Raw genomic sequence first — 24,365 nt, 5'->3', positions numbered from 1 at the left:
GACTCTTGCACTTGCTAGGCAAGCACTCTACCACTAAGCTAAATCTCCAATTTCAAAATGATCTTAACCATCCTTCTCTGCTGGTAGAATCTCCTTCTCCGATGGTGAACTTTCTGCCTATACCTCTTGCTGAGCTGCAAACTCATGGGAGCTGTAGCTGGAGAGCTTCTCCTACTGGGGTACCTGCCATGTCCCAGAGGCTCCTTACTGGTTGAATAATAGGGTCCTATTGTAGGCCCTTGTAGGAGGTTACATCTCTGGTGTTCTAGGGTTATTCATTCCTGCCCCAGAACCCAACTGTTTGTCCTTCTTTGTCGTGGGAAGTCAAGGCCTAGTGGTTTTGCCTCCCAAAGTCCAGTGGAAGGATGGTTTTATCTGGATCTGGTATCTGACTTTCCAGGTCTCCGGTGCCTTTCTAAGGAAACAGTTTCCCGCCAGGAAGTGGTGGCGCACGCCTTTAATCCCAGCACTCGGGAGGCAGAGGCAGGCAGATCTCCGTGAGTCTGAGGCCAGCCTGGTCTACTAGAACTAGTTCCAGAATAGCTAGGGCTGTTACATAGAAAAGCCCTGTCTCGAGAAACAAAAACGAGCAAACAAAAACAAAAAGGAAACAGTTTCCCTTCAGTTACTGAGGAAATATTGTACCATCTTGAAACTGAAGTGGGATCTGAGTCACAAATGAGACTTAAGGAGAAGGAAGAGAAATTGGTAGCTGGAATTATGCCTAAAGTCCTGGCTCCACTCAGCTTCTAGGTTTTGGAAGGAAATGGGCCAATATCCAGGACAAATGTGTCATCTGCCTGGGTCCTTAACATCTTTTTTTTTTTTTTTTTTTTTTTTTTAATGTAGAATTCACATTCCATAAAATTTACCCCTGGGCCCTACAGAATCTCTCTTTTGTTCCAAATGTGTTCTCCCCTTTTAGCTCCCTTGCCACCCTCCCCCACCAGCTCTGCTCAGCCATAGGGAAAGGAAAGAGGAGCAGATTTACCCAGAATAGCATTTCTTCAGTGTTGGGATCAATAAACCCTTTTGCTTAAAAGGAACCAGATGATTTCATCCTTGTAATTACAAGGTTGACGTTTGCAAATCTTGCCCAGGCTCCAAATGAGCCTCTTTGTCATGGGCGGTGGAGGAGTTTGTCTGGGTGCCGGAGGATGGAGAGGGAGCCTGGTGTGGTAGGAAGAGGTCCTGGCTCAGGTCAAGAGACCTGGCTAATCTTTTGGGGTTGCACTGATGCTTTGTCCCCCTCCCCCACCATCTTCTGGCAAGTGATGGGAAACAGACTAGACAGGAGGCTAGGGAATATCAGTCATGAACTTGAACCACACTATGCTCCTGCTTAAGACCCCTCCCCCATGTCTCCTTTTTTTTTTTTTTTTTTTTTTTTTTTCCTGGCAGAAAGACAAAGGCCTTCAGCCTAGCATTCCAGACCCCAGACAATCTTTCCTTTCCTTTCCAGCTCCATCTCCTGTTTCTCCCCATGGCGCTCTGCAATCCATACTGGCCTGCTCATGTTTCCCACATGCCTCTGGCAAGACTTTCTCCCCCTTCTCTGCAGGGAAAGCCCATCCTTCTTTAAATATGAGTTTAGGGGCCTCTGCATCCCACAGAGTAACTGACATCCCTCCCAGCCCTTTTGTTCTGTTTGCTTATTTTCTGTGAGTGGGGAGCATGCGTGTTAAGATATGAAGGTGTGTGGAGGTCAGATGACAACTTGTGGGAATTGGTTTCTCCTCCCATGTGGCTCTCAGGGGTCAAACTCAGGTTGCTAGACATGGAGGCAAGTGCTTTTACCCAGAGAGCCATTTTGCTGGCCTCATACTTATTGCTTTCAGTTTTTGAAGTGCTGGGGACGGAACCCAGGGCCTTGCATATGCTAGGCAAGCTGTCTACTAAACTACATCCCCAGCCCTACCACCTAGCCACAGCAGCATGCCTGCCTGGCCCTGGAAGAATTTGGCTCCCTGTTAATTTGTGTTTATTATACTATCTTACAGCACTAAGACTTTAAAGAAATTATTTAAAAACTTTTTTTGTAAAAAAAAAAAATTAGGACTTATGGGAAAATAAGAGTCCTGTCACCTTAAAGCAATCATTGCTACAGACCCCAAAACTAAAGTTGAGAGATTGCTTGACCTTAATTTCAGAAGTTCAAGGCCAGGCTGGGTAACTCTGTGAGACCTTCATCTCAAAAACTACCACCAACGATAATAGCCCAAGAAACTACTACCTCTGCAACCAGCAATTGCTAACATTTTAGTGTATTTCCCTTGGCCTTGTTCCACCCACACACTTTCCTACACAGCTCTGACATTCTATATGTGCAGTTTTGAGTCCTCTCTTAGGGGTATCGCTCTAAACTTATGGTCCAAGTATTTTTCCATGATATTACTTGATATTCTTGATAGCATTTTCTTGATTCACAGTTCCAATTCCCTATTGTTGGACATTTAGATCGTTTCCTGTTATTCATTGTTAACAGTTAAGGCTGCTATGAAGCTTGTGGTGCAGTGACTTTCTCTGGAAAGTTCTGGATAGTGTTTTTAGTACCAGTTTTTAGAAGTAGAACTACTAATTCCAAAGATACAGGCATTGTAGAATTTCCTGATACATATTACATTTCTCCATTTTTCTGTGGCACTGCCTCTTCCTCTTCTTGTTCTTCTTCCTCTCCTCCTTCTCTTCTTCAGATAAGATCTCACTATGACTGGGCAGGCTGGTGGCCCAAACCTTTAATCCCAACACTTGCAAGGCAGAGAGAGAAAGAAAGGCAGGAGGCAGAGGCAAGAGGATCTCTGTGAGTTGGAGGCCAGCCTGTTCTACATCATGAGTTCCAGGACAGCCAGTTCTAAATAGTTAGATCCTGTCTCAATAACAAACAAATGATTTCACAAGCAAGCAAACAAGTAAACAACAAAAGTAGTTCAAGCTATCCTGAAACTCAGGGTCTTCATGCTTCATCATCTCAAGTACTGGGTGGTAGGTGTGCGAGACCATGCCCTTGATCTCCTGTTTCTTTCTGAGCCTCAAAATCTATCCTCTCCTCTGTTTTCAGCATCCTCAGACACAGGAAATGCCAACCAAGAATAAAACAAGACCTGCAAATAGAGATCAATAGATCAATAAAGGAGGTTGAATAATTTAACACTCTCTTCTGGCTCATTATTGACTCTGAAATCCAAATGCATCCTTTTCTACCTCCTCTCCTTTTATACGTCTGACGACGACACCTTGACATTTTCTCCTATTCTCGGATTCTTTCCCAAGTTTCCCAACCACACCATGCAGGCAGGCACAGTTCCCATCGTACGGTGATACTGCCTTATAACTAGGAAGACGTACCAAGCCATAGCCCCCTCAGCAGCCTGCCACCCTCCTAGGAACACAAAGAAGAAACACAAAGTTGTCTTCCTCAGGAGGACACTTGTGAGTGAATAGCCAAGGAGTTCAGCTCTGGTCTGTTCTCTTCTGGTTCATGTCTTGTCTAGTTGGCCTCTCTTCCCTTTATCAGCCAGACACATTCATCTTTTTCTCGGCAGCTTCTCTAGTCCTATCTTATGCTAGTTTCTTCTCTGTACCATTCTGTCCCAGGGGAGCTCCTAGCATGCCTTGTAGCATCTGCAAGTGTTGATTCTATCCTGCAAGCCACTTCCTAGACAGCTCACACCATGACAGTGACAAGGACCCATTCTCAAGAAAGCTTCAACTAGTGCCATCTCTCATCCTTCACCGAAGTATGGTCTACATTAGACTCTTTCTAAGAAGATACCACCTCACAAATATACCGCGAGATCTTATTATGGGGTTGAGGATGTAGTCAGTAGTAGAATATTTTCCGTGAAGGCCCTGGGTTTGATTCCTGGTACTGGAAAAGTTCTTGTTTTATTTTTATTTTTAATTATTTATTTATTTTTTTCGAGACCGGGTTTCTCTGTGTAGCCCTGGCTGTCCTGGAACTCACTCTACAGACCAGGCTGACTTTGAAATTTGAGATCCTCCTGCCTGTACTTCCCAAGTGCTGGGATTAAAGACATGCACCAATACACTTAACTCTTGTTTTATTTATTTATTTATTTATCTGTCTTTTTAAATTAAAGATTGTCTTGGAGGCTGGGCATGGTGAGAGATTTTTGTATTCCCAGCACTTAGAAGGTGTAGCATGTATAATGAGTTTGAATCCAGACTGAGAGCCACGAGACCCTGTCTCAAAATAAATAAATAAATAAATAAATAAAATAAAATAAAATAAAGGTTAAATTAGAAATGTTTTAGAAGAGATAGCCATTTGGGAATAGTAATGGTTGTCTGGTATGGGTTGAGATTCCACATAGTGAGATATAAACACTCAATATTTGACAAAACAACTTCCAAACACTCTTTTTAAGGGACTCCTAAATGCCTTCGGTAAAGACGGACAGGATTACTTCCTATCTTTGCACTTCTCGAGATAAAGACTTAGAAGGGATAACTGAGCCATTCAAAAGGTGCCATCACCAGGTAGAAGATCCCAGAGAGATCAAGAGGATGGAAGAATATAGGAATTGAAGAAATTCAGTTCCGTGTCTGGGGGGGGGAGTCTTACATATGCAGGGATCCCAGGCTGACTGTTAAATCAAGGTAGCCGAAGATGATCTTGAAATCTTGATCCTTCTGTCTCCACCTCCCAAGAGCTGGGATTAGAGGTGTGTGCCACCCTGTCTAGTTTAATCAGGGCTGGGGATTGAATCAAGGCTTTCTGTAGTGCTAGGCAAGCACTCTACCGACTAAACTACATCCCCAGCCCAGTCTTTTAATCTGTTACAGAGCAGCCTGATGTCAGAGAGTTTTAGTGAGTTGCTTAAGATCCCAGAACTTGCTAGTCAGTTTCTTTTAAATCGAGGACAAGGCAACTATTATCTTTTTATTTTTATTTTATGTGCATTAGTGTTTTGTCATAGGTGTCAGGTCCTCTGGAACAGGAGTTACAGACAGCTGTGAGCTGCCATGTGAGTGCTGGGAATTGAATCCAGGTCTTCTGGAAGAGCAGTCAGTGCTCTTAACCGCTGAGCCATCTCTTTAGTCTCCCCAAAGGCATCTTTTTCCATCTACCAGGTCTATTTTGGTTGCAAGTGATAGAAAGCCAACCAAAACCGACTCAAAGTGGGGCTGATCCAGCTCAGTGGCAGAGTATTTTCCTAATATGCATGAGGTGATAGGTTCAATGCCCAGAAATGGAAGGAGAAATCACAAAGCTGGTTTATACAAAAAGAAGTGCTAGCAGGCATGGTAGTGCACGCCCTTAATCTCAGCGTTTGGGAGATGGAGAGAGGCTGATCTCTGTGAGTCTGAGTACAACATGGCTTTCACAGTGAGCTCCATCCAGGTCAGCCAGGGCTACATGGCTGCTTCAAGAAATCAAACGGAACCAAACAGCAGTACTTTATATAATGTATTAGCTTGCTTAACTGGAAATTCTGGTTGCGTCACTGACGTTAGGCTTGGCTGGATCCAGGTGTTCAAACACCATTACCAAAAATTTGCCTCCTTCCCCCAGTTTCTTGGTTGTGTTCTAGTTTTTTTCTCACATGATAGCCATTCTGTTTGTGACTTGAGGGCTGCCCTTTCCAGATATTCCCACGGAAATCTCGGGATTGATCTCAATAGGCCAAATTTGGGTTATTTGTTTGTCTCAAAATTGGATTCAATGAATTGCTGTTGATAGGATGATGTCACAGGAAAAGGAATGGCTGTACTGGGAAGACACTACACCAGAAAGCACCTTGGATGCTGTTTACCATAGCCATAAAGTTCTCCAGGAATGATGGAATGATGATGGCATGGCTATGACTCTCTCTCTCTCTCTCTCTCTCTCTCTCTCTCTTTCTCTCTCTCTATATGTATGTATGTATATATATACATATGTGTGTGTGAGTGTGTGTTATATGTATGTGCCTGGGTGTTTTGCCTGCATGAATGTCTGTGTGCCTCATGTGTGCAGTGTATGTGGAGGCCAGAAGAGGGTATCAAATCCTCAGGACCTGGAGGGCTAAGATGTGAACCTGGTCCTCTGCAAGAGCAACAAATGCTCCTTGCTGAGCCATCTCTGCAGCTCCAGATTATGACACTTTCAAATATTCCTTCTAACTCTGAAAATAACAGGAGATCTAATCAAAATCTTTATAAAATAAGGTCAGAAGGTTTTCCTGCCAGTGGCCTCCCTCCTTTTGTAGGTAAGCTAGGAACAGCAAGTGTTAAAACCAGGGCACGGCTCAGCACACATTCAAGGCCTCCAGAAGGCAAACATGCAAACAGTGCCTCCTGGGGGTGCACACTGGAATAGCTCTTCTGTCACCCATACCTGAGGCTGGTGGGAAGACTGGAACTCGGAACCACCAGCTCTCCGTGGAGATCGCCTCCTGACTGCTCACAGCAGACCCCCTCACTGCAAATGCTGGCTTTGGTATAGCTACACCTTCGCTCTTCCCAGATGTGCTGGGGATGGATTGTTCGTAAAGAATCCAAGTGGCTCAGGAGTTTTCCTGACGGAGAGAATTGGAGAAGCCAGCCGAATGTTCAAGATTACAGAGTGGGGCTGGAGAGAGGGCTTATCAGTTAAGAGTGAATACTGCTCTAGCTGATGACCCAAGTTTGGCTCCCAGTACCTACGTCAGGTAGCTCACGATTGCCTATAACTCCAGCTCCAGGGGATTGCAATGCCCTCTCCTGTCCTACTCAGGTTCCTATGTGAGTGTGTGAACACATGCACACACACACACACACACACATACACACACACAGAAAAAAAAATAAATCTTAAAAAATCATAGAGTAGAGGTTACAGTTTTGTTAAAATCCAGGATCCCTGCATTCTGAGCATTGTGGCGTGCTATGACTTGGGAGGGGCACATCCATGGTGGTGACCCCAGGAGGCTTTGAAAGATGCAACAAAAGACAGAGTTTTGGGGTCCTTGGGAGGTTCTGGAGGTTGCACTAGCCGTTCCCTGGGGCCAGCAGAGCTGCTCCCCAGGCAGAAGCCATGTATCAACCACAGGCACCTCTGCCGTGTTGATGGATGTTCCTGCCACTGCTGCTAATTTCCTGAAAGCCCTTCTCTCCCACCTTCAACCTCCCCGTCAAAAGGAGCAAGATCTCTAATACTTACTCAGCAGCTACTTGGTGAGGTCACCACCATGTTTGTCTACCAATTCTTATGACTAGAAGGGCTGGAAGTGGAAACAGCTCTGGAATAGTAGCTGGAGGGAGCTGAGGCCAGAGTCTTGTTCCCACAGGAACCATCTCCAGTGTACAGATGAGGAGAAGCAGGACATGGAAGGCAAGAGGCCTTCCTGAGGATGGACCAAGGTCAGGCCCAGATAAGAACACAATGCTCCCAGATTCTGCCTAGGAGTCATGGGGGAATCCTGCTCTATGGAGTAATTTAGCCTTGGCTTTAGAGGTCTTTCAGGGCTCAGATAGACCCACACCCCCTGCCTAATGGCTCCCCAAACAAATCCCAAGTTCAAGCCCCTTTGACCACAAAGCTGGTGGCAGGAAATTAGAGTCCAGCCTTGGTTAGCTTCCCTTGGGGTAGGGGAGGCAGCACCTGGCTGAACTCCCTCTTGGGGCTTTTCCTAGGCCTACAGGGTAGCAGTTGAAACCTCCAGGGGAGGATCAGAAGAGCCTCTAGGTTAGAGTGACTCAGAGACCTCAGCACAGAGTGCCTCAGAGGCCATTGTGTATGGAAAGCTGGGGTTGGTCGGAGCTGATCTCCTGCCTTTACCCATGACTGCTTAGGAAAATAGTATATCTAAGAGCCTTCTTCAACTCCTGTTTGCCCTCAAATGCTCCCAAGTTCTAGCCCTGTGCTTTGTGGGATGCTAGCTTCATCCTCTGAAGAATTAATACACTGTCCATGGTCAACTCTCTCCTATTCCAGTTCTTCTATGTACTATGTAACCTCTAAGATCTTTCTGGAAAGTAATTGTGCCTAGGGCATCTTCCTGTTGTGGTCCACAGTGCTTCAGAGTAGGGTCTATGCTTCCTTCAGATTTACGGACCTGGCACACCGACTGAGCCACACCGCTGAAAACCAGCAGTCCTGCCTCAAGACATCTGCTCCTGCGCTCCCCCCAATTGGCCCAGCTTCCCTCCTTCCTCAGGCCCAGCCCTCCACTTTCTTGTCTTTACTAGTTCTTCTAAATGCTCCTTCTGACTCCCTAACCCCACCCAAATTAGGTGGTTTCCTCTGGTCCCATAGCCTTCCGGCTGACCCATCCTACCATCCTCCATGCCCAGACGCTGTCAGCGGCCATCCAGGACAAGAATCTGGTCTGCAGCTGCTACCTTCCAAGTGCCTAGGCACTATTCTCTGCCAGCTTGGGTTGTCCTCACTTTGTCCTCATTCTCTGTCATTCTGACTGTGTGTCTCTGCATTTAACAACTTCAGTTTCTTTCCTTCGCCCGCTGATGTTCTTGGCCGGTCGTTTTGTTGTATCTTCATCTGCTTCTGTTTCTTTCCTCATTTCCAACCCATTAATTTAATCTTGCTCTAGTAAGTGCTCCGGGTGATCTCCTTGTTACCGTGTGTGATCAGTCTCCATGCCCGTTTCTCACAGGCATTGATTCCTCTCTGTATAGCTAACGGCACTTGCACGTGGAAAGGTGTCTCAGACTCTTCAATATAAACAATCCTCTCTTCCCCAAAGAGTCTGGACCCACTAGGCCCAAGGGAGATCTCTGAAAAAGGGCAACACTCAGTCCTTTCCCCACTGAGGCCAATCTGAGGGGGAGTGTGGACACAGAAAAGACCACCGCATCCAGGACTGGTCAAGGCCTCAGCTCCTCTAGCCCAGGCCCTTGCAGCACCGATAAGGGAAGGGGAGCATTGCACTGCAGAGGCTCCCTAGCCAGCCCAGCTGTGGCCCTTCCTCCTAAATCCTCTCCACAGCTCCTACCATTGTATGTCTTAGGCATTGGGTCCATTGCTCTAGGGCCTCACTGTGTCCATGAGCAAATGTGTGTTAGAACTCTGAAGCATTTGATGCTCCACACCGGCCCCCACTGTTCCTTCTTCCAACTCCTCTTTACCCGATGCTTGCCTGGATCTCAAGGGCTTTTTACCAGCTAGGGGTCTAAGTTAAAAGCCCTGGAGCCTCTGCCCAGGCACCCTGCAGACGCCTGAAGGTAAGCTCTAATCCCTTTGGGGGTCGCCCAGAGCCTATACTTAGATGAATGATTTGTGTTGTTCAGGGCAGGGACCAAAAGGAGGAAGCAAGTTCATACATTCGCTTAGCAGTGCTGAGGACCTGCTCACCTCACTACAGGAGGAGCACGAACCCAAGGTGGGTTTCCAGAGTCTGGAATTGGTCTGGACACTTTTAACTCAGACTCTGAGAAAGGACGAAGGTCCCGAGAAAGCTAGAATTCAGCCAGACACCAAACACCTCACTGACAGTCTAAGATTTGAGTTGTACTGTTCCAATTTTCAAGCTGCTTCAGGGCGAATTGATGACCGGCTCTGAGGCACACTCGGTGGGAGGCCCAGGAGTCCTCGCAGCGGGCCAACCCTCTTGCCTCGCCACCAGCCGCTGTGAGTTCCAGGCCTAGGCGCCCTTGAGTCCGCCTGGGCTCTGGATAAGAGCCAGCGACGAGATCCATCACTGCAGTTGGCAGGAGGCCCGACGGCGCGTCTCCTGGGGGCTCCCAGGCAGCTGGCGCAGTCGGTGTGCAGGAAGGGCTGAGACCCGCTCCGGGGAGCGGGAGCCTGGGGCGTGAGGAGGAGTTAGCCACAGCGCTGAGGGGCCCGTGGTCAGCGGGAACGGTGGAAGAGCCGCGTCCTCCGAACTAATTGGCTCTTCCCAGCCTCCTTGACTGGTAATTGCTGCTTCGGGTATAGAGGTGTCGGAGAAGAAGGGGGCGCTGCTTCCCGAGGCGGAAGCCCGAAGTCAGGCTCCAGCTCCAAGGTGGACTTTTCTGAACGCCTGCGCGCTAGGCAGGCGCTGGCTTGGTACCTCTCAGTGTTCATCATCCCTGCGGGGTTGGCCGGCAAAGGGAAGGAGACGGGAAGAGGTTGTAGGCAGGGTGGTAGCTATCCAGCTGTGCGCGCTGGGAAGGAGCTGGTAAAAGACAACATTTTCTTGGATGGATGGGAAGGATGTGGAGCCAGCATTCTACCTGGCTCTCTTCCAGGTTGCCCACTGGAATTCTATGCTGGAACCCCAGGGGAGGTCGAAGGTCCTAGGGTTTCCCGTAGTCCTTTATTATTCTGTCGGATACGGCCATGCTGAAGTCTGGACTCTTGTTTCTGTTCAGCTGCACTTCCTCTAATTTGGAGGATAAACACCCTTTCTGGGTAAAAATGCCTAAAAAGGGATTTTGAAGGAAAATCAGATTGAGTGCGGTGAATCATGTGAGCAATCCCAGAACCCTGGAGGCAAGGGGATTGCTAAGGGGTCAAGATCAGACCCAACTGCCTAATGAGTTCTAGGTCAGCTTGGACTGCAATATGAAATCCTATCTGAAAACCAGAATAAATAGGAGCTGGAGAAATGGCTCAAAGGTTAAGAGCACATTTTGCTCTTGCAGAAAATTCAGGTTCAACTCCCAGCATGTGGCTCCAACAATCTGTGTTTCCAGTTTCAGGGATCCGATGCCCTCTGATGACCTCTGAAGTCACCAGGCTAGACTAGACTAGACTCTCACCCCTACACACACACACACACACACACAGAGTCACACGGCATACATACATACTTGCAGGCAAAACATTCACTTACATAAAAAATAAATCTTTAAAAGATAGAATAAAAAAATTAAAGCTCAGAGAAGGCAGGTAGGCTTCATTCCAGGTCATTGAAATAAGCATAGGACCTTTGCAATGGAATTTCACAGTGGGGAAGAGAAAAATTTGGCTCAAATCTCAATATAGCATAGCTGAGTGGGAATCTATAATCAAGAACAGTGTGGTCAATGGGTGAAAAAACTACTAACAAGAAGCATGAGCAGTTATGGTTAAAGGCAAGTAGCAATTTTTCAGAAAAATTTAAAAACATTTATTTTATGGGTATGGGTGTCTGGATTGCATGTGCCTGTGCAGCACTTGGTTCTTGCAGAGGCCAGAAGAGAGCATCAGGTCCCCTGGAACTGGAGGCAGGGATGGGTGTGCTGGGAACCGAACCTGGGTCCTACGGCAGAGCAGCCAGTGCCAAGTGCAGAGCCAACTCCGCAGTCCACTTATCTAACGGGTTTGGCTGAAGACAGGCCCAGGTGGAGGATGTGTGGGATGAGAGACTCCATTAGTTACAGAGGGAGATCAGATACTGAGTGGGAGCTGGATATCCGGTTAAACTGTTGGCAGGGCTCTTGCTAAAGTTAGACATGGTTGAAACATACACAGAACCTTAAAAAGTCTGCCCTCCTTGAAAAAAATTAGGAGGAGCCTGACCTGAATCAAATCAATGAAAATACTGTTGGTTTTTTTTTTTTGTGTGTGTGTGTGTATGTGTGTGTGCGCGTGTGTGTAAACATTACATATCAATAATCAAGAGGTGGAAACAACTTAAATCTTCTTTTTTTCTTAAAGTCTTATTTATTTAGCTGGGTGGTGCACACCTTTAATCCCAGCAGTCAGGAGGCAGAGGCAGGCAGATCTCTGTGAGTTGGAGGCCAGCCAACTACAAGAGCTAGTTCCAGGCGAGGCTTCAAAGCTACAGAGAAACCCTGTCTTGAAAAACTAAAAAAAAAAAAAATAATATTTATTTATTTATTATGTATACAGTGATCTCCTTGCATGTATGCATGCACTCCAAAAGAGGCTACCAGCTCTCATTCAAGTGGTTGTGAGCCACCATGTGGTTGCTGGGAATTGAACTCAGGGTGCCTGGAAGAGCAGTCAGTGCTCTTAACTTCTGAGTCATCTCTCCAGTCCCCAACATAAATCTTTTTTTTCTTCCTCTTTTAAACAATTGAAATATCTAATGGATAGAAAAATCCATAAAATAAAACAAAATTGTTACATTCAACAACATGGATGAACTTCATAGACATTACAATATCATGCTAGGCATGACAGGACGAAAGTATGAGCTTCCTCTATAAGGAATCTGGAAGAGTCAAATTCCTGAAGACAGAGAGTGGGTCCAGGACCTCGAGAGAGGGCTCAGCAGAGCACTTGGTCACTTGCTGCCCTTCTAGAGTACTCCACTTTCCAGCACCCCAGTCAGGTGGCTCACACCACGTCTATGAAAGTCCAGCTCCTGGAGATCCGGCATCATCCTCTGGCTTCCACGGGTGCCCACACATGTGCACATACACATAACTACAAAGCCAAAGCAAATCTTTAAAAAAGAAAGAAAGAGACTGCAGAGGTATCTCAGTGGATAAAGGTGCGAGCCCACAATCCTGAAGGAGAGAACCAACTCTCGAAAACTGTATTCTGACCTTCACATGGGCACAGTAATACACACACACAACCCCCACACTAAAACATAAACAAATAATAAATGAATAAGTGTGTGTGTGTGTGTTTCTTTGTTTCTCTGTGTAACAGCTCTGGCTGTCTTGGAACTCTCTTTGTAGACCCGGTTGGCCTGGAACTTACAGAGGTCTGTCTATCTCTGTGGTGTGTGCCACCATGCCTGGTTTGAATAAGCATATTAAAAAAGAAAATAGGTCTGGATTTGGTGGCCCACTCTTGTAATCTTAGTATTCAGGAAGCTGAGGCAGAGGAATTGCTAACCTATGTTACAGGACAGTGTGGGACCTGGTCCCCCAAAATGGAAGAAAGCTGACGAAAACTGACGGTTCAAGCCTTTAATCCCAACACTCTGGAGGCAGAGGCAGTTCAAGGCCAGCCCTGTCTACACAACAAGTCCTAGGTTAGCCAGAGATACCTAGTGAGACAGTCTCAAAAACAAACAAACAAAAAAATTGGCATGTGTTCAGCAGAGTGAGGAGGATGGAAGGGTTGGGCCTAAATGGATGTGAGCACGAGGTGTGTTCTGACAACACCCTTGGGGGAGAGGCATGATGCACTTGAGATAGAGAAGGAGCAAACCAAACTTTTCTTTCTGTTTTGCTGTTGTTGAAATGTAGCCTTATGTTGTCTAGGCTGGACTCAAACTATGTGTAGCTGAAGTTGATCTTGAACACCTGGATTCCCCTTTCTCACTTTTCAAATGCTGAGATTACAGGTGTTCACTACTGAAGGGCTCTAGCAGGCCCATGCACAGTAAACATGGTGCTGACAAGTTCCTATTCTCCCCCTTGGTGAAAAACCATTAGATTCAATTTCTAAAGCTAGTCCCCAAGGGCCATTCTCTTATTTAGCCACTGACTCATTCCTCAGACAAAATACTAAGACCCAACAATCAAAATTAATTATTTGGCTAACATGTCCAATCAGGACTTACCAACTCACCCTAGACAGACCCCCCCCCCCGCTTTTTCCCCTTAAAAGCCTGCTCCGGCTGGGTGGTGGTAGTGCAGGCCGGGCGGTGGTGGCGCACGCCTTTAATCCCAGCACTCAGGAGGCAGAGGCAGGCGGATCTCTGTGAGTTCGAGGCCAGCCTAGTCTACAAGAGCTAGTTCCAGGACAGGAACCAAAAGCTACGGAGAAACCCTGTCTCGAAAAAAAAAAAAAAAAAAAAGCTTGCTCCTGCTGGGTGGTAGTGTCCCATGCCTTTAATCCCAGTCCTTGGGAGGCAGAAGCAGGTGGATCTCTGAATTTGAGGCCAGCCTGGTCTACAGAGCAAGTTCTAGGATAGCCAGGGCTATACAGAGAAATCCTGTCTTGAAAAACCAGTCAATCAACCAACCAACCACCAAATCAATAAACAATCAAAAACAAAAACAAGAAACAATCCCCAAACAAGCAAACAAACACTCACTCCTGAGAAAACCTCCTCCTTGCTGCTGCTGCTATCTTTGCAGCCCATCTCCCCCTTTCCCTCTAGGGTAATAGATCTCCTTCGTGCTGAGAATTTGGTGTCTGGGTGTGTCCTGTGCTGACTCTGAGGGGGCTACCTCCTTTAGAAACCACCACATCTGGCACTAACTGAATTTTTGCACCCTAAGTGACTTTGCTTTAGCCCTTCTAGCAAGTACAGTCCAAGAAGCAGCAAGCAGCAACATTTTATTACTCTAAGGGAAACTGAGATAACATCCATTTCACCCAATTATTTTACACAGAGAGAGAAATTGAGGATGAAAAGAACCCATTTTTATTGAACATCATCCCTAGGTACAGGCTTTTGAAGGGCCCCGGGGGAGATGAGTGTGGGTAGGGGAACAGATCCCAAGCCATCAAAGCTTTGCCCCATGCCATGAATAGACTGTCTGGGTCCTTGAGGCATGCATGAGCAGGCAGGTTGGACAGGGTAGGTGATCAATGATGGCAGGGTGCAATGACAAAAAGTGACAGCCTGTGTAAACTCTGCATAAGAGGGGACTGAAAACACATCATGAGGGGTAAGAAGACCTGGAAAAGAGAGAGAAGAGATTATCCTGAGGCTGAGGGGGCAGGGAGCAGAACACAGTGTGATGAAAGGGCCCTGGCCTGGTGTAGACAGTGATGTATGGGGTGTCAGGCTGGACAGGTGATGTTGAGCCCCAAATGACAGACTAGGGCTCCAGCTACAGCCTGAAGGCAGCCAAGAGCTTCTCCAGGTCCCACATTCAGTAGACAGGACTGCTGTCCTCAGACATATCCAGGGCCAATCTCCTCGAGGCAGGATGGTAGGATAGTTCTTTCTTGCTTGGTTACTCTCAGGGCTGCTGCTGCTTCTAAGTTTTCCGAGGCTGGTGCAGCCTTCTCCAGAAAGCCATCTTTTTCTCTTTGAACTTCACACCCACGCTTGTATCGAAGTCCAACTGCTGGTACTTTTCGTTCTTGTCAAAGCGTGGCCAGTAGGGCAGCGTTCTGTCATTGGGGTCCCTAATCCCAAGGTGGAAAGAGATTAGGGTCACACTCCTGTTTATTCAGCTTGTCTCTCTTACCTTTCCTTCATCTGCCTTCCCTTGGGAAGCTGAGATCCAGGAAGGCTTTGCGGCAATGGTGCTTAGACAGAAAGAGTAGTAGAGCTAGGCATGACGGATGGTGAGCACTTAAATCACAGCACTGGGGAGGTGATGGCAGGAAATTGTGAGTTTGAGGCCAGTGTAGGCTGCATAGCAAACTCCAGGGAAGGAGGTGGCAGAAGAGAGCTTCCAGGCAGTACAAGGTTAGGTAAAATACAAAGGTGAGTATAAAGAGGGTATGTGTGCAGGAGAATGATGACAGCATAGGAAAGATTCTTGGCTTTTCACGACAAGCTAAGAGAATGGAGATTTACTCTGAGAACATGAACAAGTTTTTTGTTGTTGTTGCTGTTTTGTTTTTTGAGACAGGGTTTCTCTGTAGCTTTAGAGCCTGTCCTGGAGCTCACTCTGTAGACTAGGCTGGCCTCGAACTCAAAGAGATCCACCTGCCTCTGCCTCCTGAGTGCTGGGATTAAAGATGTGTATCACCACCGCCCGGCTGTGAGCAAGGGTTTTAAGTAAGTGAGTAATCTGATTAGATGATACTTTAGAGTGTTACAGGATGATGGGGGAGAGAAAGTTGGCCTAGTAAAATATGCATGGGGGACCCAAAGTTCAGTTTAAAGTGTCACCTTCACTTGAAGCCACCTCTGCTAATCAAAAAGGGCCAGACCCCTCCTTGATGCTCCCTATAGCCCAGTGATCCCAGTGGGACAGCTCCCATTGTGCCTGTTTGGAATTTGATTTTCATATAGTGGGGTGAGGGGATGTAGCACATGCTTAGGACATCCTTGAACTCCAGCTTCCAGTACCAGGGTCAGATACAAAGGAGAACATTGTTGAGATACTATTGGATGAATGAATGAAGAGTGTGCATCATGGGACAGAGGAGACACATTCTAGGGACATTTAGGACTCCATGACTGACAAGGAAAAGAAGGGTGCGGGCTTGACTTTCTAGTTCCTGTGGCTCTAGTATTGTTTATATGTGTAAGGGGCTAGACTCACCCAGTGCGGGCAAAGTTGGCCCAGTATTTCATTATCTGGAGGCTAAATTCCTTCTCCTCACTGGTGGATGAGCCTGGGGGCAGAAGAGGATAATGGTATTTTGGAAAGAGCTGGGGGTACCAGCCTCCCACTCTGAATTGGGGGGGGTACATTCCACACGAGGGACTAGATAGTTCCCTGTGTTCAGCCAGTGGAGGTGCGGGTCTTCATGCCTGGTGGGGAGACTAGGTGTCAGGTAGGGCATTAGGACCTTTGGAGAAAGGGCTTCCGAAGATATAGGAAAGCTCGTCTCCATGGTCTGCCCCATCGTGTCGAAGTTTGACAATTATGCCTGAAGGAGCACGGTGCTTGAACTCATACAGATAGACAGGGAAGCCAGCATCTGTGAATAATGAAATAGGTGAGGGCTGCAGGAAGAGCCTTCACCTGAGCTAAGTTCCCATCGACCCAATGCGTCCCACCCATCAACATAGGGCAGGCCTTCAGGTTTACAGTCATGGGGCAAGTTCGAATCCTGCCTGCACTAGCCACCAGTATGCCACTCAAGCTCTCTGAGCGGCAGTTCCTCATCATGGCAAGGCTCTTGGAAGCTGTCTTCTTACTTCTTCTGAGCTTTCTGTTCCGGACATGGTATTTAAGGGCCTTTAATGGCTGTCCTTTCCAGCCTCACCTTTGACCTCTCATTCTCATAGTCCCAAGACCAGTTAGCCTGCCTTTTAAGTTGTTCTTAACCCGTCCTCTTAACCTAGGGTACTGTCTCTGCCCCCCTCCCCCAGATTTCTCCTGTAGGGTGGCTGAGGTTTTGCCCTTATTCCTCAGGGACAGCTCTTCCTCTGGCTTGCTGTCTTCTCTGTGGCCTCTTGGAGTTCTAGGATAGCCCAAAGTATGAAGCAGGTGGGGGAAGAGCTGGTGACTCCCGTTGGAAGCAGCTCAGCTGGACAGTGAAGGGGAGCGGTGTGGTTACTCTCAGGGGCCTCATACCCCGGTGGTAGCGTGCGGCTTGAAGGGTGGAGTACACGAAGGTGGCATCTCCAATTAGATCTAGCAAGTGGTTGCGGACCGTCTTCCAGTCATTCTTAACGGCAGCGTCGATCAAGTACTCCTTCATCACCAGTGGGATCTGCTCCTTAGTGATATTCTGGGCCAGGATGCAAGACCCACCCTGAGGCCTGCTATACCAGCTGGGCCACGGGTGTGTGCACCATTGGCTTACACCCAGCCTCAACTCTCCAGGACTTTGGGGAATGGGATTTCTAGAATGGTCTCCATCCTATCGATTCTTTTTTTTTTTTTCTTTAAGACATGGTTTCTCTGTGTAGCCCTGGCTGTCCTGGAACTCACTCTGTAGACCAGGCTGGCCTTGAACTCACAGAGATCCACCTGCCTCTCTGTCTACCAAGTGCTGTAAAGGCGTGTGCCACCACTGCCCCGTAATCTTCATTGATTCTTACTCCCCCTCTCCTTTTGCCACAGGATAACTGCCTCCTATGACACTGAGAGTGCCTTGGAGACCTTGCCCATCAGCAACCATCTCATCCCACATCAAATTCCTTGAGGGCTCTCCTATCTCAGGAACCCTTGCGCAGAGCAAGCCCTACGTTCTTAAAGAAGCGTGTGTGGTATTTAGTCCTGGTCACACACTAAGCAACCCAACCATGGGACCCCTCACCAGCAGGGTGCTGGAACTCCAAAGCAGTTTGGTGAGGTATTTTTCGTTCATTGTGTGCTGAGTCAGCTGGAGCTTCAAGAGCTGGTCACAAGAAAAGGACCCAGGGATGAATCAGGCCTGAGCTCTTGCTTGTCTGCATATAGAATTCTCAGACAAGGCATAGCCCAGGAAAGACCCACTCCCTGCCCTGCTCACTGTCTGTCATCACCACCTGGTTCTGAGCTGAAGCAGCGCTGGGAGGGCCTGTCTTGAACTATGGTATTTGCCCTGACTCAGGGAGTAAAGGAGGCCCCTAAGGTGTATAGTTGTTAGCAGGCTCAGGGATTGACTACACTTTTCCCAATGCCTCTCTATCATTCCTGGCCAACTGTCCCTGCACAGGGAATACAGGTAACTTCTGCATCCTCAGTGGGGTCACTGAGATCTAACTTGGTACCCAAACACTGCTCAAGGGGCATCCCTTTGCAAACCCACTGAGAGAGCACCTTTCCCATCCACTCACAAAAGGCAAGCTCCACTCGAACTCCACATTGTTGACACCTAGAAGGTAGGGCACAGGGGTAACCTGCCCGCTGGTCAGGAGCACCACAGGATCCTCTGGGAACACCACACCATCCACCACAGGGCTCAGGAACCATACCATCTGTAAGGCCAGGGGCATTTTCCAGCTAGTCCTTCCACATACTCTCTGAGGGCCTGTGTGACTTGGGTGCTCAGCTCATCAGGTCTGTCTCAGGAGCTGGCCTAGCTTAAGATCTTTTGGTAAAAACGGAGATTGCTCACAATGATGCTTAGGAAGGTGAGTGTTGGGAGGGACCAGAGCAGACAGGACCAGCTACTCAGACTTCAGATGCTTGCTCCAGACATCCTCACAGTTCATTCCCTATCTCTTGAAGATCCTTATGAACTAGCTCTTCAATGAGACACGTATTATCCATTCTATTTTAAATTCTACACCTCTCCCCATGCCTGAACCCTCCCCTTGTTGCTATTACCTTCTAGGAAGCTGAGTAGTTTACTTATTTATAGAACTTATTGTGTCTTTCTCCAGTGGGGCATCAGTCCCACTAGGGAAGGGAAATTGGCCTGCATAGTTCCTCAAGCATCACAAGGACCTGGCACACAGTAGGTATTCAATAAACTCTCAAGTTGCAGGCCACTGCTTACTCACATCGTTTGGATCTTTCTTGAGGTTGACATGAAAGAATGCCTATAAAAGAAAGAAAGAGATAGGAATCAAAAGAAACTCCCCAATGTGTTCTAGAGACAGGCCCCCTGGGGATGTATCTACTGGCGGCTATAGTCCATAGGCTGAAAGGAAAGACAACTGGAATGTTCTACCTACCATCCTCTTGGAAACGTGCATCACCTCATTCCCCGATAGAGCCCTCAGGCATTCTACCATGATCTTTGTGTTGTCATGGTCGCAGCCAGCCTCGTGAGCAACCTTCTGTAGAGAGAAAGGGTTTCCAGGGATGCCTCCATCCTTCTCCCCTCTTGTTGAGCCCTGGGAGAGGAGTGGTACCTACCTTGGCTGCCTTCAATGGCTCAGACGTGATGAAGACTTTCAGTATTGCAGTACCACTCTGGGAAATGGCCCGATGGAATAGACCTTGGGCAAGGGGTGACATCAGCTGTAGGGATTGGAAGCGCAGAACACCCATGAGATCCATAAATAGGGGCAACTCAGTTGTTTCCGGTGCCTGCCTAACTCTTTCTGAGTAGCCTGATAGATAAGCATCTTGGAGGGAGCCGTGGATCTTAGGCTAGAGTCCTAGACTTAAAGCCAGCACCTTCCAGTCTTTGGTCTATGTAGTGGGCCCTAGAGGTCCCAGAGTTGACCTGAGGATATGGGAGGTGATCTGTTGGTATGCATAGGGCTTTTTTTTTTCTCTGCTACAGTTTACAAACAAGGGTGGGTGGAACCCCATAGTCACAGTTCCAATTACCTATGCTAACAGCTCTTTCAGAGAAGTCATTTGGACACCTCAGAATTTATGTGTCTCAAACCTGTTCTAGTCAATCTCCAACTGGGTAGAACCTTCTCTTTTGACATTATCCACCCAGCTTGGGGGCTGTCCCTCTTCTGCCCTCTGCCACATGCAGTTATTCCAGTCATTCCTGACCATTTGGCCTTGTGAACCACTCAGCAACCTCCCTTTATTCTCCATCCTTCCTACCCTCATTATCTCCTCTGGGATAAACCCTGCTCCTTCACCTCCCAGCTGGGCCTCCAAGCCCGAGTTCCTGCTTTTTCTTATGTCAGCTCCATGCAGAAGAAAGACAGAGAAACTTCTCTAAATCCACGTCTGAGCTTATCACTTCCTGGCTTAACATCTGTCCTTGCTCTCAGGAGGATGGCTGCAAACTACAAGTTTGAGGCCAACCTTGTCTACATAGCAAATTCCAGACTAGCTTGGTTAAATACCAAGTCTGAGGCCAGCAAGGGAAACAGAGTGAGACCCAGTGTCAACAAACAACAACAAAAAGATCCAAGCCAAACCAGACCACACAGAAAAACCCTGTCTTGGCTCTCTAGGACACTGAACTGGAGAGAGGTGCTTCTCTTCTCTGCGTGGGGGTCTTCATCTGTGAGGTGAGGACGGCAACACTTTTCTTCTTGGACTTTGATATTACTTATTACCAATTAACTTTTAGTTTTGAGCAGGGAGGGCTGTATAGTTCTGGCATTTCAGGTCTGCCACGGGAATGCTGGGACTACAGATCTGCCTGTCTCTTTGGATTTGATTTGTGTGTGTGTGTGTGTGTGTGTGTGTGTGTGCGAGACAGGGTTTTATGTAGTCTATACTGTTTTCAAATTTACTATGTCGCTAGGTCACCCTTGATGGGTGCTATTCTTGAAGAGAAAGCACCCTTGGCTATGAGCGGTTGTGCCCCTGGTGTGAATGGTATCCTTAGCAGGGGTGAAATGCTGGTTTGTGGACACAGGTCTGCACACGAGCCTATTCACCGCGGGAACATGCTGGTTTGTGTCTCTGCTGGTCTAGTGGAAATCACACTCACCAGTCCCGAGATGCTCATAGCTCCTGCCGACTGACCGAATAGTGTTACACTGTCCGGGTCTCCACCAAAGGCCTTGATGTTCTCCTGAACCCAGTGCAGAGCCGCTATCTGGTCCAGCAGCCCCCAGTTTCCGCGGGCTTGGCTGTCGCCCGTGCTAGGCACACGAGATTCATGATCAGTGTTTCCAAATTCGATCGTCAGGATTCAGAGAGCTGTCATGGTTCCCCATCTAAGGCTTCCTTAGACTCACTCGCTCGTGAGAGTATCCAGAGTCTTCAGAGCTTGAACTACCCTCTTCACGCCCACGGACCAAGCCCCCTTCCTCCAGTCCCCCATTTTCTGAGTCTCTGGCTGATAGGTGAAGGCCCCGCCCCTGGTCCAAGGCCCACCTGAAGAAGCCTAGGATGCCCAGCCTGTACTGCAGAAACACCAGCACCACTTTCTCGCGGGCGGCTAACTCCGAGCCTTCGTAGGTGGAAGCAGAGCCGACAAGGAAGGCGCCTCCGGGAAACCAAACCATCACCTGGGCAAGAAAGGTCTCCAAAGCCTGAGCTGGGCTGTACTGTAGTGGGGGAGGGGGGTGGAAAACAGAGTACTCACCGGCAGCAGAGGGTCCCCAGGCGCGAGCACTGGGGCATAAACATTCAGGTAGAGACAGTCCTCGCTGAAGTGCAGCCACTCATACTGTTTCCGCGTGTTCAAGTACATGGAGGTTACCTGTCCCCAGGTTTCCTGAAGGCACCTGTGGGCATGCAGTGAATTTATATTGACAGTGAAGAGAATGCTTCCAACCTCGGGGTCAGCAGTGACGGGGGACAGCCTAAGACAAAGGCCTGGCAGACTCTGTGGGTGTGTGCATGCCTTCTGGAGTCTTTTACCAGTGGTCAGTCAGGTCCAGGACCACGAGGCAGGCACGTCTCCCCAGGACCCATCCTTCCTTCTACCATGCATCTTGACCTACATACACCCCCTTAGCCTGGGTAGTCTTTGCTCTTGCTGGAGACTGCCGATTTGATTAAGGCCAAAATTTGGGTGCTGTAGATAGGTAACTTTGTGCCCCACCCTCCCAGACTTTTTTATCTTCCAGGCAGGCCAAGGAGCTCTAGGACACGTTTCCCTACTCCAAACACAGGCCACCATCCTGTCAAGACCATAAAATTTGTGGTCCCCCGAAATTTCTTCACAGTCCTCCAAATTGTTCTCTGGAGGACATTGATAAAAATAATTAAAAACAAAGCCAGACATGATGCAGACCATGGCCCTGCCCTTCCTATAATCTTCCTTGTGAGGCATAGTGACTGGCACCTGGAATCAAGGCCATTCTGGGCTGCACAGTGGGTCCCAGGACCAGCCTGAGTTATGATAGAAGAACCCACCTCTCCAACACACACACACACACACACACACACACACACACACATATATATATAGAGAGAGAGTAGGCGGAGTCAGTCAGAGAAGCCATGTAGCCACCTGCAGGAGACAGACTCCTGCTTCTGCTGGAGCCTGTTGAAACTTTGCTGATAGACCACAACCTCATGGTGAGGCAAAGATTAATGGAGATGGGTTAGTTTAGGACATAAAAGCTAGCTCGAAATACGCTTAAGCTACTGGCCAAACAGTATTGCAAGTAATATAGTTCTGTGTGGTTATTTTGAGTCTGGGTGGCCGGGAACGGATGAGCAGCCTCTACCTACACTTGCCCTCTTCTTTCTTGGGAAAAAAATTGTGTGTGTGCGCACACATATTTGTATGCATGCAGGTGTGTATGTACAAGTGGATGTGCATATGTGTGAATATGCGGTTGGATGCGAGAGGTGAACCTTTGATGTCATCCTCAGAAGTACCATCTACCTCCTTTAAAACAGGGTCCCTCATTGCCTGGAGTTCATCAATTAGGCTAGACTGGCTGGTCAGTGAACCCCAGGTCTCCTGTCTCCACATCCCCAGTGCACACCACCATGCTCTTTCATGGTTGAAGGGGCTCAAACTCAGGTCCTCATGCTTGAAAAGCAATTATTTTACTAACTGAGTTATCACAACAGCCCCATGCTTGACTTAAAGAAAAAAGATCTGTTTTTATTTTATGTGTGGGAGTGCTTTGCCTGTATGTAAGTGCATCGGGTTTGTGTCTGGTGCCTGTGGAGGCCAGAAAAAGGTGTTTGAGTCACCGGAACTGGAGCTAAAGATGCCTGTAAGCTGCCACGTGCAGAACGGAACCCTGGTCTTCTGCAAGAGCAGCGAGTGCTCTTAGTTGACGAGCTATCTCTCCAGCCCCCTCCTTGCTTGACTTCTTTTTTTTAAATATTTATTTATTTATTATGTATACAATATTCTGTCTGTGTGTATGCCTGCAGGCCACAAGAGGGCACCAGACCCCATTACAGATGGTTGTGAGCCACCATGTGGTTGCTAGGAATTGAACTCAGGACCTTTGGAAGAGCAGGCAATGCTCTTAACCTCTGAGCCATCTCTCCAGCCCCCTTGCTTGACTTCTTGCTAGCAGCTACAGCCAAGAACTGGAGTTAAGAACAGCTGAGATTTCTATCCCCATCACGTTACCAAAGTCACTCCTGTCATGGTTACCATTGAGCCTCAATGTGGATGACCAAGTGCTCCACCCTTTCTTGAGCACTATTCCCTTTTCAGGTTTTTATAGCATCCAGCTCTCCAACTTTTCCCTCTGTCTCCCTGATGGATCCTCCTGCTGACCCAGATCTAAGCATAAGACAGCCCAAGTTTCTCTTTCTTTCTACGAGTTCTCTCTTTTCTTTTTGTTTTTTTAAGGCCATATCTCACTTTATAGCCCAGACTAACCTAAGAGTTGTTATGAAGCACAGCATCTTCTTTTCCTTTAAAAATTTTTTTGGGATTTATTTTTATGTTATGAGTATGGGTATTTTGCCTGCATGTGTGTTTGTGCGCCATGACCATGCAATGCCTGCAGAGACCAGAAGAGGACATTGGATCCCCCTGGAACTGGAGTTCCAGACATGCTGTGAGACACCCTGTGGGCACCAGGGATCTAACTAAGGTCCTTTGGAAGCGCAGTCAGTGCTCTTAACCCCCAAGTCATTTCTCCAGCCCCCCAAATTAATTAATTAATTAATATTATTGTGATTTTTCTGAGACAAGGTCTTAGCTTGTCTGAAAGTCAGTATGTAGACTAGACTGGTCCCAAAGTTGTAGTGATCTGCCTGCCCTCTGCCCCCAAAGTACTGGGATTAAAGGCATGAGCCATCACACCTGGTTCTCCTCTCTTTTCTTTGAGATGAGGTCTTAAATAGCCCAGAGTGCCCTCAAACTCACTGTGTAGTTCAAACTGGCCTTGAACTTCTGATCTTCCTGCCCCAGCATCACAATTACTGGGATTATCACTGTGTGCCATCATGCTTGGTAGCCAAATGAATTCTCTCTCTCTCTCCCCACCCCAACCTGCTGTTACCCTAGTGAAATGTAGTAACTGTATTAAATTCTTTTTTTTTTATGTGGGTCATATCCAATTCTCCATAAAATGCTATCAGCTTTTCCTTTGGAATAAATTTAGAATCTGATTGCTTCCTTCTGGCTTCCTCGCAGAGGCCACCATTTCTCTCTCCCTTTGTTGCTGCCCTATAGAATGATATAAGTAACCCGCAGATTCTGATACTTGACTCTCTAAGTTCAA

At 47.6% G+C, this 24,365-nt stretch overlaps 1 protein-coding gene across 1 annotated transcript; it reads right to left on the bottom strand.

Annotated features, from left to right (window-relative positions):
* Nucleotides 1–14,763: 14,763 nt before the first annotated feature.
* Ces4a (carboxylesterase 4A) lies at nt 14,764–21,421 on the bottom strand. The gene is made up of 12 exons (XM_057754161.1): nt 21,299–21,421; nt 21,088–21,221; nt 20,699–20,852; nt 19,204–19,308; nt 19,020–19,124; nt 18,846–18,884; nt 18,177–18,317; nt 17,675–17,755; nt 16,987–17,143; nt 16,256–16,387; nt 16,006–16,078; nt 14,764–14,914 (listed from the first exon to the last, which is right to left on the bottom strand). Exons 1-12 carry the CDS (start codon nt 21,404–21,406, stop codon nt 14,764–14,766), a joined length of 1,380 nt encoding a protein of 459 aa, XP_057610144.1. The 5' UTR covers nt 21,407–21,421.
* Between the last annotated feature and the right edge of the window lie 2,944 nt (nt 21,422–24,365).

Source organism: Chionomys nivalis, chromosome 21 (genome assembly GCF_950005125.1).
Source record: "Chionomys nivalis chromosome 21, mChiNiv1.1, whole genome shotgun sequence".
In the NCBI taxonomy this organism is placed as follows: domain Eukaryota; kingdom Metazoa; phylum Chordata; class Mammalia; order Rodentia; family Cricetidae; genus Chionomys; species Chionomys nivalis.
This window is presented reverse-complemented; position numbering and strand designations above follow the sequence as displayed.